The sequence below is a fragment of the Salvelinus alpinus genome, chromosome 8 (assembly GCF_045679555.1).
Source record: "Salvelinus alpinus chromosome 8, SLU_Salpinus.1, whole genome shotgun sequence".
NCBI classification, from domain to species: Eukaryota; Metazoa; Chordata; class Actinopteri; order Salmoniformes; family Salmonidae; genus Salvelinus; species Salvelinus alpinus.
In genome coordinates, this window is record NC_092093.1 from 26,708,172 (window position 1) to 26,725,671 (window position 17,500).

The window sequence follows — 17,500 nt, forward strand, 5'->3', positions numbered from 1 at the left end:
CTGTGCTTCACCTCTCCTTCCCCCTCGCTCCCTCACTCTCCTCTCCTCTCCTCTCCTCTCCTCTCCTCTCCTCTCCTCTCCTCTCCTCTCCTCTCCTCTCCTCTCCTCTCCTTCCCCCTCGCTCCCTCACTCTCCTCTCCTCTCCTTCCCCCTCGCTCCCTCACTCACCTCTCCTCTCCTTCCCCCTCGCTCCCTCACTCTCCTCTCCTCTCCTTCCCCCTCGCTCCCTCACTCTCCTCTCCTCTCCTCTCCTTCCCCCTCGCTCCCTCACTCTCCTCTCCTCTCCTCCTCCCTCTTGGGGCTGCATCTGTTCTCTTCCAAGAGGGTAATGTCTGTCCTGTTCCCCTCTGTCTATCTCGTTCTCTTGCTCCTCTCTAGTACACAGCAGGTGTGTTCGGTGTGGTTTGTGTATGACCTGAATTTGACCCTGGGGGGTTTTGGGGTTAAAAGGTCACGGCCATTGAGTGGACACACACAGAGCAGACACACACAGACACACAGAGCAGACACACACAGACCAGACACACACAGACAGACAGACACACAGAGCAGACATACACAGACCAGACACACACAGACAGACAGACACACAGAGCAGACACACACAGGCGTAAGATTTTCAATAAGATCCTCTAGGGTTCCCTTTGAATGGAGTGTGTGTGTGTGTGTGTGTGTGTGTGTGTGTGTGTGTGTGTGTGTGTGTGTGTGTGTGTGTGTGTGTGTGTGTGTGTGTGTGTGTGTGTGTGTGTGTGTGTGTGTGTGTGTGTGTGTGTGTGAAAGACCGAGAGAGAAAGAAAGAGAGGGAGAGAGATACATTTAACACACTAGCCCAAAGTGTCCAAATCCGTGTTCCTGGCAGGCAGACGGTAGGGTCTAATAGAGAACAGTAATGATGACCTGAGGAGAGGAAGGAGGAGCAACACTCTGATCAGCCTGTAAGGCTCACACTCATTTACATCTTAATCACACATCTGCTTCAACACTGTATCACTGTAGCTAGTGTTGTGGAGGGTGCTGTGGGTTTCTGTGAGAGTCACCCAAAAATGGTTTTAGCTGTTCATCTTATAGTCTTTAGTTTCAGGAACCTAAAGCGTTATCTCTATGCGTTATCATCCTCTAGTAGGGCAGAAAGGTGGAAAGAAAGAGGAGATAGAAAGTAGCAAAGGAAGAGAAGATAAGAGAAGATAGAGAGAAGAGAAGAGAAGAAAGAGAGAGAAGAGAAGAGAGAGAGAAGAGAAGAATAAAGAGAGAGAAGAGAAGAGAAGAGAGAAGAGAAGAGAAGAGAGAGAGAGAGAGAGAGAGAGAGAGAGAGAGAGAAGAGAAGAGAAGAGAAGAGAAGAGAAGAGAAGAGAAGAGAAGAGAAGAGAATAAAGAGAGAGAGAAGAGAGAGGGAAGAGAAGAGAAGAGAAGAGGAAGAGAAGAGAAGAGAGAGAGAAGAGAAGAGAATAGAATAGAATAAAGAGAGAGAAGAGAAGAGAGAGAGAGAGAAGAGAAGAGAGAGAAGAGAAGAGAAAAGTGAGAAAGGGATCATCTACTCTTCTCTGAGTGCCCTGTAGCTATTAAGGGCTTCAGTTTGAGATATCTGGCAGGTCCCATCTTTAGTGTGTACGTGACCGTGTGTGTTTGTGTGTGTGTGTCAGAGGAAACCACTTTATTCTGAGTGCTGATTAAATGAGGAGAACTGTGCTTGAAGCCTGGAGCACCAGGAATGGGGAAGACTCACTTAATGGGAACAACTCCTTGTGGCCTGACTTATCTCCTCACCTCTTGTCTCTCTCTTTCTCTCTCTCTCTCGCACGCACGCACGCACGCACGCACACACACACACACACACACACACACATACACAGGCACACACACACACAGGCACACACATACACACACTCTAAATCTCTCCATACACACACACCTCATACTCCAGTCCATTCCATCTCTTATTCTCTTCTGCCCCCCTCCCCTCTTCCCCTCTTCCCCTCATCCTTCTGTCTCTGTTCACCTTGTGAGAGGCAGCCTCCCTGGTGACACAGCTGCTGATTATGTCATTATTCCTGGACATTTTTAGTGTGTGTGTGTGTGTGTGTGTGTGTGTGTGTGTGTTTGGGTGACTAATGAAGCGTGGCAAAGGGACTCATGCCAGAATGACCAGGGCGTGCATCAGAGCTGCAGATGTGTCAAAGACCCCCCTTACACACATACACCCACACACCCGTCCTATTTCCCAGTCAGTTGAGTGCCTAGCTTCATCCCTCCTCCAATCTGCACCATTATTCCCCCTCTTTCTCTTTCTTTCTCTCTCCCTCATTCCCCTCGTTCTCTCTGTTCTTTACTGCCCCCAGCTTTGTCAACCTGCCCACCAACACCCTCCTTATCCCTGGCTTCTCTATTCCCCCCAATCCATTCTCCTCCTCTCCAGATGTCCCTGTCCTATCTTCCAGATTCCCTCTTTATTTTCACCCCCTGGCCTCTCTCTGGGATCCGGCCTGGCTTACTGACCTCAGAGGCCCCAACACCACTCTCTGACCCCCATTTAGATCTACGGCTGAGTCTCTGCTGTGTTGGGGGGGGGGGGGCATATCAAATACATTATGAAATGTGTGATGTGTGTTTCAGAGAAGTTTGTGTCTTTTACTCATCTTAATGGATATGAATCAGAGAGCACAGAAGCTAGAGTTGTGTTTCTCTCTTGTATTGCTGTATCAGTTGTGTTCCTTGAATTCTGCAGTTGTGTAAAGTACATGAGAACAGACAGCTCTCTCTCTGATGGACAGCTCTCTCTGAGTAGCCTAACTACCCATCTGGAGAGAGGGGAGAGATGTCAGACAAGGCCCTGATATGATTGCGGGGGATGAGGGAAAGGAGTGATGGGAGTTTGTCAGCAGCGTCTTCGACCCTGTCCCGTCCTTGACACCCTGCCTGTGGTACACCTTGAGAAGCACACAGATGATGTGGTACACCTTGAGAAGCACACAGATGATGTGGTACACCTTGAGAAGTACACAGATGACGCTGGCCCAGTGTTTTCTCCCTGCCTGTGGTATACCTTGAGAAGTACACAGATGACGCTGACCCAGTGTTTTCTCCCTGCCTGTGGTATACCTTGAGAAGCACACAGATGATGTGGTACACCTTGAGAAGCACACAGATGATGTGGTACACCTTTAGAAGCACACAGATGATGTGGTACACCTTGAGAAATACACAGATGATGTGGTACACCTTGAGAAGCACACAGATGATGTGGTACACCTTGAGAAGCACACAGATGATGTGGTACACCTTGAGAAGTACACAGATGACGCTGACCCAGTGTTTTCTCCCTGCCTGTGGTATACCTTGAGAAGCACACAGATGATGTGGTACACCTTGAGATGTACACAGATGACACTGACCCAGCGTTTTCTCCCTGCCTGTGGTATACCTTGAGAAGTACACAGATGATGTGGTACACCTTGAGAAGCACACAGATGTGGTACACCTTGAGATGTACACAGATGACACTGACCCAGCGTTTTCTCCCTGCCTGTGGTATACCTTGAGAAGTACACAGATGATGTGGTACACCTTGAGAAGCACACAGATGATGTGGTATACCTTGAGAAGCACACAGATGATGTGGTACACCTTGAGAAGCACACCGATGATGTGGTACACCTTGAGAAGCACACAGATGATGTGGTACACCTTGAGAAGCACACAGATGATGTGGTACACCTTGAGAAGCACACAGATGATGTGGTACACCTCGAGAAGCACACAGATGATGTGGTACACCTTGAGAAGCACACAGATGATGTGGTACACCTCGAGAAGCACACAGATGATGTGGTACACCTTGAGAAGCACACAGATGATGTGGTACACCTCGAGAAGCACACAGATGATGTGGTACACCTTGAGAAGCACACAGATGATGTGGTACACCTCGAGAAGCACACAGATGATGTGGTACACCTTGAGAAGCACACAGATGATGTGGTACACCTCGAGAAGCACACAGATGATGTGGTATACCTTGAGAAGCACACAGATGATGTGGTACACCTCGAGAAGCACACAGATGATGTGGTACACCTTGAGAAGCACACATATGATGTGGTACACCTCGAGAAGCACACAGATGATGTGGTACACCTTGAGAAGCACACAGATGATGTGGTACACCTCGAGAAGGACACAGATGATGTGGTACACCTTGAGAAGCACACAGATGATGTGGTACACCTTGAGAAGCACACAGATGATGTGGTACACCTTGAGAAGCACACAGATGATGTGGTACACCTTGAGAAGCACACAGATGATGTGGTACACCTTGAGAAGTACACAGATGACGCTGGCCCAGTGTTTTCTCCCTGCCTGTGGTATACCTTGAGAAGTACACAGATGACGCTGACCCAGTGTTTTCTCCCTGCCTGTGGTATACCTTGAGAAGCACACAGATGATGTGGTACACCTTGAGAAGCACACAGATGATGTGGTACACCTTTAGAAGCACACAGATGATGTGGTACACCTTGAGAAATACACAGATGATGTGGTACACCTTGAGAAGCACACAGATGATGTGGTACACCTTGAGAAGCACACAGATGATGTGGTACACCTTGAGAAGTACACAGATGACGCTGACCCAGTGTTTTCTCCCTGCCTGTGGTATACCTTGAGAAGCACACAGATGATGTGGTACACCTTGAGATGTACACAGATGACACTGACCCAGCGTTTTCTCCCTGCCTGTGGTATACCTTGAGAAGTACACAGATGATGTGGTACACCTTGAGAAGCACACAGATGTGGTACACCTTGAGATGTACACAGATGACACTGACCCAGCGTTTTCTCCCTGCCTGTGGTATACCTTGAGAAGTACACAGATGATGTGGTACACCTTGAGAAGCACACAGATGATGTGGTATACCTTGAGAAGCACACAGATGATGTGGTACACCTTGAGAAGCACACCGATGATGTGGTACACCTTGAGAAGCACACAGATGATGTGGTACACCTTGAGAAGCACACAGATGATGTGGTACACCTTGAGAAGCACACAGATGATGTGGTACACCTCGAGAAGCACACAGATGATGTGGTACACCTTGAGAAGCACACAGATGATGTGGTACACCTCGAGAAGCACACAGATGATGTGGTACACCTTGAGAAGCACACAGATGATGTGGTACACCTCGAGAAGCACACAGATGATGTGGTACACCTTGAGAAGCACACAGATGATGTGGTACACCTCGAGAAGCACACAGATGATGTGGTACACCTTGAGAAGCACACAGATGATGTGGTACACCTCGAGAAGCACACAGATGATGTGGTATACCTTGAGAAGCACACAGATGATGTGGTACACCTCGAGAAGCACACAGATGATGTGGTACACCTTGAGAAGCACACATATGATGTGGTACACCTCGAGAAGCACACAGATGATGTGGTACACCTTGAGAAGCACACAGATGATGTGGTACACCTCGAGAAGGACACAGATGATGTGGTACACCTTGAGAAGCACACAGATGATGTGGTACACCTTGAGAAGCACACAGATGATGTGGTACACCTTGAGAAGCACACAGATGATGTGGTACACCTTGAGAAGCACACAGATGATGTGGTACACCTTGAGAAGCACACAGATGATGTGGTACACCTTGAGAAGCACACAGATGATGTGGTACACCTTGAGAAGCACACAGATGATGTGGTACACCTCGAGAAGCACACAGATGATGTGGTACACCTTGAGAAGCACACAGATGATGTGGTACACCTTGAGAAGCACACAGATGACACTGGCCCAGTGTTTTCTCCCACAAGGAAAACACAGACGTAGGCAGGCAGCAGCTCGGCAAGGCTTCAGCTAGGGCCCCAAGGCCCCCTCCTCCATCTCCCTGTCACTGTCAGTACGACCAGCAGCCGATTTACACTGCCCCTCTCCTCTCTTCTTTCCTCCTCTCTTTTCTTCCCCCTCTCCTTTTCTCTTGGACTCTTCAGCCATGGCATTGTCTTATCAGCTGAAGTGCGGTGGCGTGAGGAAGAGGGGGAGGAAGGGGGCATGGGTTCTGTTTGCCCAAAGTGACAGTGCAGTCCAAGAGCTTATCAAGGCCTTTGTAGATGATTGATTGGAGTTGATAAACAGGGTTGTCTGTGTGATGTTTCTGGGAAAATCTGGTTGTAGTCAACTAAGACATTTTATTTTCTCAAGTTCAGATTGTGCTTCCCTGCTGAACAGTGTCCAACATCGACCATTCAGGAGTTGAAGCTGGTTAAATGTATGAAAGAAACTGTGTTCCGGTGTAAGAGCTCAACATCCACAGAATTCAATGGAAAGTAAAATCCTGGAGTGTCCCTCACCCAGATGAAAAAGGTATGGGAAGCGTTCCTATTCCCAGGCCGGGAGCCCGGAGCGGGTTAGGAATTAACCCAGGGGAACTCAGAGCATGTGGGTTCCCTCGGTGGCATGCATCCTTCAAGGCTAGTCCAGCGCACACAGAGCTTATCTTCCAGGGTCTCATTTTGTTTGTCCAGCGCTGAGCAAATAGAAGGTGCAATACATCTCCTGACAGTTCCCAAAGGCAGGGAGAAAACACGCTGGCCAAACAAACACTATACACTGAGTCACATAGAGGGGCTTTCTCAGGCTTTACAGAACAAACACACAGATACACCACACACACAGCGTCCCGTTGAACAGGAGTGGATTTAGGCCCCATGGCTGGCTACCTTTCTGCTGTTGGTTTAAGCAGTCTTAAGACAGCCTGGATGATGTTGTGTGAATAGCCCCCAGCAGTCTAGGCGCTGCCATTGTCCTCTGTCATATTTTATTATCTCATCAAAAAATAGGAAATCCGATTCCCCCTTTCTGCAGGAGAGCTTATCCCTCTGTCTCAAAGCAACCTGTCACGAGAGAGAGGGGGGGGTGGGTGGGTGGGGGGGTTAAGGGGGACAGAGAATGAATGAGAGTGATTAAATGCCTCATCTGTGCCGCTTGTCCACAAAACCCCCTCGTCTCCTCGTCTCACCCCCTCTGTTCTCAGTAGTGGGCTGTTAGGTTGTCTTCTCTTGCTCAATATTTACTATACTGACAGCAGGACTTGTGTTGGTCCATGCAGGGGGGGTGGGGGTTACATGTATGTGGCCGCAACAAGATCTCCTAGTTTCCGCGTGGTTACAGGGTCAAAACAGAATCGACTTCAAGTTTAGATATATTCGTTCTGAGTGGTTCATGTTAGGTCTATGGTTTGGGGAAGACTGAAAACAAAAGAATGAACGACGAGCTGTTACCATCAAGTATTCTCATGGCTTGCTAGCGCACAGAACTGTGGTAGTGCAGTGGTCTAAGCAGCGCGCGCCGAGCGTTAGAGGCCCACTGCTGTGTAATGGTAAAAAACAACATTGTGAGTGTCGAGGAAGGCGTGTATAGACATTCTGGGGACCTCCTCAAACGTCCGAAATTGCTGGCTATTTCTAGTGACCAGTCTGTGTATGTGTGTGTGTGAGCGAGAGAGAGTACACAGTGAGATGAATGAATGCTGGGTAAAATATTAGCGCCTTGATTTTGCCAACAACACTTTTTTTTGTTCTTTCTTTCTCTATCTCTCCCTCTCTTTTCCTTTCCTCTTCTCATATTGTGTTACACTGGGGAAGAGCAGCATGGTATCTCTTTTTATGAAAGCTCTTGTTTTGGACACTTTCACTGCCCCACCTCCCACTCTCCCTCCCTCTCTCCCATCCTCTATCCCTCTGTCTCCCTCTCTCCCTCCCTCTCTCCCATCCTCTATCCCTCTGTCTCCCTCTCTCCCTCCCTCTCTCCCATCCTCTATCCCTCTGTCTCCCTCTCTCCCTCCCTCTCTCCCATCCTCTATCCCTCTGTCTCCCTCTCTCCCTCCCTCTCTCCCATCCTCTATCCCTCTGTCTCCGTCTCTCCCTCCCTCTCTCCCATCCTCTATCCCTCTGTCTCCCTCTCTCCCTCCCTCTCTCCCATCCTCTATCCCTCTGTCTCCCTCTCTCCCTCACTCACTTCCAACTTCTATCCCTCTGTCTCCCCCCCCCCCCCCCCTCACTCCCCTGTCCAGAACACACTGAGTGGCAGGACAAAACATTTATATTCCAGAAAGTCTGATGTCTTCATCAGCAGAAAGGGAATGTGACTCGCAGTGCTGCACCATTGTGTGTGTGTGTGTGTGTGTGTGTGTGTGTGTGTGTCTGTCTGTCTGTCTGTCTGTCTGTCTGTCTGTCTGTCTGTCTGTCTGTCTGTCTGTCTGTCTGTCTGTCTGTCTGTCTGTCTGTCTGTCTGTCTGTCTGTCTGTCTGTCTGTCTGTCTGTCTGTCTGTCTGTCTGTCTGTCTGTGGTTGACTTAGAGAGGTCAGCTTCAGATTCGTCGTTCCTTTCATTCAGTCACCCTATTTGCCTTTTTCAGCCCCCCACCCCTCTCCCCACCCCTCTCTCTCTCTTTACCTTTATTCTGTTATCCCCCAACCTTTTCTGCCAGCCTCTTTCAGACATCACTCTCTCCTCTCTGTGTCTTTGTAGGGCCCTCCTTTAATTTGGACAGCGAGAAGTTGTTAAAAGCCCTATGAAATATGTATGAAGGATTGTGAGCGTTGCGATTGGCCCTGTTTACCGGCCAACCGAGCGAATGAGCAGCCACACAGGATAATCCCCCACAATGCCTCTGGAACAAAGGCCCAACAGCTGACCCGAGGGAGGGAGGGATGGGGAAGCAGGGGGGGACGGAGAGGGGACAGAAAGGGGGACAAAACAGTTAAAGCTTTCTGCTGGCCACGACAACCAGGCAGCTCGTACACACACACACACACACGCACACGCACACACACACCAGCTCGTACACACACACACACACGCACACGCACACGCACACACACACACACACACACACACACACACACACACACACACACACACACACACACACACACACACACACACACACACACACACACACACACACACACACAATCACAGACAAAGGGATCAGGGACAAGAATAACTCCCACTCTCTCTTGCTCCTGCTTTCTCTCTCCACTTACATCTCCCTCTCCTCTCATCCTCTCCTACCTCTCCTCTCTCCCTCTCACCCTCTCCTCTCTACCTCTACTTTCTCCCTCTACTTTCTCTCTCCTCTCACCCTCTCCCCCTCTCCTCTCTCCTCTCTCCCTCTACTTTCTCCCTCCTCTCACCCTCTCCTCCCTCTCCTCTCTCCCTCTCCTCTCACCCTCTCCTACTCCTCTCTCCCTCTCCTCTCACCCTCTCCTCTCACCCTCTCCTACTCCTCTCTCCCTCTCCTCTCCTCTCACCCTCTCCTCTCACCCTCTCCTCTCACCCTCTCCTCTCTCTTTTCTTCTCTTCTCACCCTCTCCTCTCTCCCTCTCTTCTCCTCTCTCCCTCTCCTCTCTCCCTCTCCTTTCTCCCTCTCCTCTCCTCTCACCCTCTCCTCTCACCCTCTCCTTTCTCCCTCTCCCTCTACTCTCATCCTCTCCACTTACCCTCTCCTCTCACCCTCTTCTCTCTCCCTCTCCTCTCGCTCTCCACTCTCCCTCTCCTCTCTCCCCTCACCCTCTCCCCTCCCTCTCCTCTCACCCTCTCCTCTCTCCCTCTCCTCTCACCCTCTCCCCTCCCTCTCCTCTCACCCTCCTTCTCACCCTCTCCTCTCACACTCCATTCACCCTCTCTCCCTCTCACACTCTCCTCTCTCCCTCTCCTCTCATCTTCACCTCTCACCCCTTCCTCTCACCTTCTCCTCTCTCCCTCTCCCTCTCCTCTCACCCTCTCCTCTCACTCTCTCCTCTCACCCTCTCCTCTCATCCCTCTGCTCTCTCCCTCTCCTTTCACCCTCTCTCCTCTCTTCTCTCCCTCTTCTCTCACCCTCTCCTCTTACCCTCTCCTCTCACCCTCTCCTTTTCTCCTCTCACCTCTCCTCTCACCCTCTCCTCTCTCTATCCCTCTCCTCTCACCCTCTCCTCTCACCCTCTCCCTCTCACCTCTCCTCTCTCCCTCTCCCCTTTCCCTCTCATCTCACCCTCTCCTCTCACCCTCTACTCTCTCCCTTTCCTCTCGCCCTCTCCTCTCTCCCTCTCCCTCTCATCCCATCCTCTCATCTCTCCCTCTCCTCTCTCTCTCTCCTCTCACCCTCTCCTCTCTCCCTCTCCTCTCACCCTCTCCGCTCACCCTCTCCTCTCAACCTCTCCTCTCACCCTCTCCTCTCACCCTCTCCTCTCACCCTCTCCTCTCAACCTCTCCTCTCACCCTCTCCTCTCAACCTCTCAACCTCTCCTCTCACCCTCTCCTCTCACTCTCACCCTCTCCCTCTCACCTCTCCTCTCTCCCTCTCCCCTCTCACCTCTCCTCTCTCCCTCTCCCCTCTCATCTCACCCTATCCTCTCACCCTCTCCTCTCTCCCTCTCATCCCATCCTCTCCCCTCTCCTTCTCCTCTCACCCTCTCCTCATTCCCTCTCCTCTCACCCTCTCCTCTCAACCTCTCCTCTCACTCTCTCCTCTCACCCTCTCCTCTCACCTCTCCTCTCCCCTCTCACCTCTCCTCTCTCCCTCTCCTCTCTCCCATCCTCTCCCCTCTCCTCTCACCCTCTCCTCATTCCCTCTCCTCTCACCCTCTCCTCTCTCCCTCTCCTCTCACCCTCTCCTCATTCCCTCTCCTCTCTCCCTCTCCTCTCCTCTCTCCCTCTCCTCTCACCCTCTCCTCTCTCCCTCTCCTCTCACCCTCTCCTCATTCCCTCTCCTCTCACACTCTCCTCTCTCCCTCTCCTCTCACCCTCTCCTCATTCCCTCTCCTCTCTCCCTCTCCTCTCCTCTCTCCCTCTCCTCTCACCCTCTCCTCTCTCCCTCTCCTCTCACCCTCTCCTCTCACCCTCTCCTCATTCCCTCTCCTCTCCTCTCACCCTCTCCTCTCACCCTCTCCTCATTCCCTCTCCTCTCCTCTCTCCCTCTCCTCTCACCCTCTCCTCTCACCCTCTTCTCTCACCCTCTCCTCATTCCCTCTCCTCTCCTCTCACCCTCTCCTCTCAACCTCTCCTCTCACACTCTCTTCTCACCCTTTCCTCTCACCCTTTCACTGCTTCTATTCAGTCTTTACTTTCTCACTTGCACCCTCTTCCTCCCTCATCCTCTCTCTACTTCCCTCACCACTCCTTCCCTCGGCTCTCCCTCCCCCTCCCTCTCGCTCTCTCAGTCAAGAGGATCTGAAATACCAATACCCTTTTCTCCTTGACATTGCCTTCTCCTTGCAGTCAGCATTTTACTGTCCTTTTATAGTCAAAACGTCAGGAGAAATTCCATGCAGGAATATTCTTAGTAATGCAGCACTCCCTGCGTCTCGCACTGCACTAGACTGCTGCCTGCCTTCCTGCCTGCCGGGCTGGTGTCTATAGGGTCACAGTCTGCTGCTTCCCAGGTCAATGAGTCACTGTTTTTCAGTGGCACAAGCCCAAACAGAATTGACTCTATTTTTTAGATTGTGTCGTTAAGTAGTTATACATGAATAAGATGAGGTGTTTTTACGATAGGTTGAATGAATTGTTGTGACTGGATGACACTTCTACTGTTCTAGCACACAATTACAAAAACAAATAATCAGTCATACACTTTCTTATTCATGATTCACCTTTTCACACAGAGCTGTGGACACACACACACACACACACACACACACACACACACACACACACACACACACACACACACACACACACACACACACACACACACACACACACACACACACACACACACACACACACACACACACACACACACACAGAGAGAGAGAGACTCCATTCATCACCCTGAGGGGGGTGTTTGGCTGTCCAGTGCTGCCTGTGTGTGTGTTCCGGTGTGTTCCGGTGGCCACTAACCTTGCTGTGTCCTGACACTCCTGATGAGTATCTGCAGGACACAGGAGGAGAGGAGCCGAGTGCGCACAGTCAGGCGTTTGGGCAAGCTGCTGGGTGTGTGAGTGTGTCTGAGCGTGTCTGCCTGTGTGTGTTTCTATGTGTGTGTGGTGTGTGTATATGTGTGTGTGTGTGGGTCTGTGGCTGTAGAGGGAGGCGGACAGGCAGGGAGGCAGTCAGCATTATCCAAGCAGGTGACCCCTGAAGGCTGCATCGCTCTGGGGCTTTGAGTGAAGGAGAGAGGTTCAGCCAAATATACCAGGGCTGTGTGTGTTTGTGTGTGTTTGTGTGTGTGTGTGTGTGTGTGTGTGTGTGTGTGTGTGTGTGTGTGTGTGTGTGTGTGTGTGTGTGTGTGTGTGTGTGTGTGTGTGTGTGTGTGTGTGTGTGTGTGTGTGTGTGTGTGTGTGTGTGTGGGCACGCCTGCATGCACACGTGTGTGCGTCATGTCTCTCTCTCTCACAGTGTGGGATGTGTCATCTCCTTGGCTCAAGAGGTGTGTGTCTATGTGTGCAGACGTGCATGTGTGTGTGAGTGCTGGCTCGGTGGAAGGTGTCACAGATCTTTGCCAGACTAATAATCTCTGTGGTGTCAGTGAGCAGAGCTGTGAGGGACACTAAAGAGCCTGTGTATCTGTGTTCCCAAAGCATTTTACTTCCTCTTTTCAGGCTCCCTGCATGCGGTTGTTTGGGTTCAGATTTACAGTACACTCATAAAGACGTCTTTCTGAAGCTGGGGGGAGGAGGAAGGTGGTGATATAAACCTCAGAATTGACAAGAAATGAGCCGTCGTAAGTCGCAATACAAGTGTGGATTTCAGTGGGCTTTTTAAGGAAGTAGCGACTGAAGAGGCAGGAGATACACAATATTACAGAACACCACAGGGCTTCTCATCACAGCCACTAACTAAACCCTTTATTCTGTTTCACATAAAAACAGAGTGTTACTGTAAATGATACAATGACTTCCCACCCCACAACTACAATTTTTGCAAAATGTGAGACCGTTCATTCATTTAATTGGTCACATACACATTTAGCAGATGTTATTGTGGGTGAATCGAAACGCTTGTGTTTCTAGCTCCAACAGTGCAGTAGTATCTAACAATACACAACAATACACACATCTAAAAGTAAAAGAATGGAGTTAAGAAATATATAAATATTCGGAGGAGTAAATATTATGGTCTGATAATATTCTAATATGTTTGTTACAGTTCATGCATATATTCAGTATACAGTATACGGCTGTTGTAGTCATCAAACCCACTGTTATGGTGTTGCTCTCACTGTGCTCAAGCCATCAGGAGAACCTGAACTAACGCCCCCTGTCTTCTGTCTGTGTTGGTGCAGGTTCCAGAGAGGTTCCTGGAGGTGGCTCAGATCACGCTGCGTGAGTTCTTCAATGCCATCGTGGCAGGCAAAGACGTGGACCCATCCTGGAAAAAAGCCATTTACAAGGTGATCTGCAAGCTGGACAGCGATGTGCCCGAGGTCTTCAAATCACCCAACTGTCTCCAGGAGCTTCTACATGAGTAACCATCCCTGCCCCGCCTCCGCCTCCGCTCCCCCCGCCCCCCCGCCCGATGCTTTCTGCTTTTTCAGATTTTCATAATTTTATTTCTTTCCCTATTCTATGATTTTCCAGTTTTTTTGTTCATGTATGAAGTATGAAGTAGCATTCCTCCCCATCTGAAGCCTACTGGGCTGTTCCTAAATGATCTAACTATTGTGTTGTTGTTATTATTCCCATGATTAGGATTATTCTTTGTTTTTTAAATGATTCTGCTGATCTGAAGAGACGTTGATCCTATTGGGTGTTTTGGACTGTGTGAACCCTGACCTATCTGCCCTGATTGACTAGAAACACTAGGGAGGGATCCCCACTATGCGCAGGGAGGGGCTTCCCACTAGCCTGTACCCTACCTACTCTAAGGAGGACCCTACAATCCTAGTGTGGTCACCAATAGACTTTGGCCACTACACTACAGAGGGGCCCTATGTTAGTGGGGTGCTCAATAGGCTCACCCCACTGTGCAAGGTTGCTCCCTAATAGGCGGTTCCCACTACTATGGCTGTCCCAGGGAGGACAACACACTACACCATGCTGCCTGCAGCCTAATGACTTTATTAACTGCTGGACTATACTGGACTACTAGTACTGGTCTGGACTACTGGTCTGGACTGGTATACTGGTCTGGACTACTGGTACTGGTCTGGACTGGTATACTGGTCTGGACTACTACTACTGGTCTGGACTACTAGTACTGGTCTGGACTACTGGTCTGGACTGGTATACTGGTCTGGACTACTGCTACTGGTCTGGACTGGTATACTGGTCTGGACTACTACTACTGGTCTGAACTGGTATACTGGTCTGGACTACTGCTACTGGTCTGGACTGGTATACTGGTCTGGACTACTAGTACTGGCCTGGACTGGTATGCTGGTCTGGACTGGTATACTGGTCTGGACTGGTATACTGGTCTGGACTACTAGTACTGGTCTGGAAAACTAGTACTGGTCTGGACTGGTATACTTAACTGGACTGGTATCAGCCACCTAATGAGCTCTACCATGATGTTTTGAAGTGTGTTTTCTGCGAGTAGGGTATTGTGTTTATTGAGTGTATATTATTATTCCTGTTGTTGTTATTATTATTATTTGTCATCATTGCTTGCTAAAGATTGGCACAGATTTGTTTGTCTCTTGACAACGTTACAGAAAATAAATTATTATTAATATTCCGAAAGAGTATAAATTCTCTACATATAATTACTTTTCTCTGAGCAATTTAGGCACAAGCCTCTTTCTCATTTCATTTCATATCCCCCATCCCCCCCTCTGTCTGTTTGTGTGGGTCCAAGTTGTGCTTGATCTTCTCTGCTGATAAGGCATACACTGGAGGAGGGAGTAGGCCTCAGTCCTGGGGCTCAAGTAAAAACAGAAGGGGAACATGAGTCTCAACCCTAGGCTTAACACAAATAGAAAACAATGCAGAGGTCTGTAGGCATCGGCACACACACACACACACACACACACACACACACACACACACACACACACACACACACACACACACACACACACACACACACACACACACACACACACACACACACACACACACACACACACACACACACACATGCACATGCACAAATACATACCACACGCGCACAGAGAAACACACACACACAGAAACACGCAGCGTGTAACCTTTTGGCGCTGTTGAGTGCATTAAGACAGACCGGTTACTGTCTGACTTTATGACTCGTCATTGTTTCAAGGCCATCCACATCGACTCCAGCGTTGAAATAGCAATGTCGCACATGTTAGCCCCGCACATTTACGGGCCATTCATTCAGGATTTCATCATTCATTCATACATACTACACAGTTGGTGGGACATGGCATGTGTGGATGAAAGGGAAGGCGGTAATGCTTTATTTTACAGTCCAATGAGGAGCGGAAGCTACTTACTGCTACTTCATTTATTCAAAATGAAGGAGATATGACCAGGGATTAAATGGTATACAGTGGTGCATAAATCCCAGACAAACTAAAGTATAATTATTAGCTCATTATTCTGTTGTTACCATTAACAGTACCAGGTACTTTAATACCAAGTAAACATAGTAGTTTAATAAAAGGACTGGAAAATAAAGTGGAACTGGGAAGGCCACAGTTTTCTCTGTGATAATGGCTTTTTGCAATGCAATTTATCTCAGCAACATAAATAGTAAAACTCGTTCATTCTGTGATGAAGCTAATGACAAGGTTAACTATGAGAAAAAATATGAAGCTACTTTCCAAGCAAATTAAAAGTTTATTTAATATTTTACTACAAAGCACTGTACTAATATTTGATGGAATTGTATTTAAAAGCAGTTAAACGAATAGATAGCCAAATGTTAGAGGGAGTGAGGAGAGATGGGAGGAAGAGATGTATATTTTCCAGACCATGTCAGCTGACCAGAAAAAAATGATTCTAGCTATAGCCTAAAACGGTGTCCTCGAGTCTTACCTTGTCAGCTCACAAGGTCAGGGAAAAATGGAGAGAATAGAGACACACAGATGTTCATTAATAGTAATTGTATGGACACAGACACCTTTCCCCTCCTATGTCTTCTTCTCTGCAATATTCACCTGGCTCAGTGCTAGCTGCTCCTTTCTCCCTGAACAATGCAAGGTTAGAGGTCACCACTCAGCCTAGAGGGAAATGAACCTCTCAGAACCATAAAGACAGAGACAAAAGGGCTCTATTCAATCTGTCTGTGGAAATTCAGCGTTACAGCGTGATTGAAATTTAAAGGCAATGTTCCCGCACTGCAGATGTCAGCTCAATAGGAAATTACCTTTAAATTTCTATCTTGCAGTCTGTAACGCTTCAGCAAAACAGATTCAATAGATCCCAAAGACCCTAAACATGGAACAAAGCTCACATGATCCTCTCAATTCCAAACAGGTGCATCTATAGAATGTATACTTACAGATTCTGACAATGATACAGTATAATTCCATGAGAGTCCCTATGCACAGTTTATTCAGTTATTGATACATTCATACATAAACACCATTCCTTGATTCATACCAGTGAAATACGTTGACATTCAACATTTTGATCTAGTTGAATCCTGTTATCTTGTTTTGTCTGAAGCTACCTGCACTGACTACTAATACAATGTAGCAACTAGTAGTTACTTGTCCTTTGAAGTACATTCTAAGCACTGAAAGATCACATAGGCTACTGTGTGTGAGTGAGTGCGTGCGTGTGCGTACGTGCGCGTGTGTGCTATGTGTGTGTGTGTGTGTGTGTGTGTGTGTGTGTGTGTGTGTGTGTGTGTGTGTGTGTGTGTGTGTGTGTGTGTGTGTGTGTGTGTGTGTGTGTGTGTGTGTGTGTGTGTGTGTGTGTGTGTGTGTGTGCTCGCTGGTCATCGCCCCGACCTCAGCCACGTCGGCTTTGGTTTGGTGTGTCACAAGATGAAAAGAAGCAGGTTAACCTGCTGACTTGTAAAGGCGGCACAAAGCGCCTGACAAAAGGAGGAGAGAAAGGCGGAGAGCTACTCCCTTCATTATGTTCACCCGCAGACACAGTTCTTCTTAAGATCCAAGTCCTGAGAGCGGGGATGATGGGTTTGTCTGTGTTTCAAAGCACCAGCCAAAGGCTTAAAAGAACCTGTAACACAAAACAAAGGATAGGAAGGACACTTTTATCTGATACACGGATTAATATCACCCCCCATCCCCTCTCCCTTCCCCCCCTACAACCCCACCCTAAGAAGGAGTTCCTGTGCATTGTGCAGCTGAACAGATTATTCCTGACTCTTATTTCTAAACAGATTACTGCTGGGTAATAACAACTCTTCTTTAACTGGATTAGAAGGATCTTTGTTTGGTTTCAATTGATATCGAACTGCATATATATCTTTTTTTAAATTGTAAAATACAAATTTATTACAAAAAAGCTAATAGGAGTGAACTTTTGGGAAGGATCTCTGTCAGGAATTGTGTCATGAAGCATGACGTTTTGAGAGTATTTTTTGTGATTTCTTACTTTTT

The 17,500-nt window shown here is 48.5% G+C and overlaps 1 protein-coding gene across 2 annotated transcripts in view; it reads left to right on the forward strand.

Moving 5' to 3' along the window:
- The window catches only part of LOC139582814 (prospero homeobox protein 1-like), a 48,689-nt gene that overhangs the window by 29,399 nt on the left and 1,790 nt on the right, over positions 1-17,500 (forward strand). For both annotated transcript variants that reach the window (XM_071413174.1, XM_071413175.1), the window contains exon 5: positions 13,292-17,500. This exon is cut by the window's right edge and continues 1,790 nt beyond it. In XM_071413174.1, the coding sequence (XP_071269275.1) occupies positions 13,292-13,477 (186 nt within the window). In that variant the 3' untranslated portion in view covers positions 13,478-17,500. The remainder of the gene's footprint in view (positions 1-13,291) is intronic.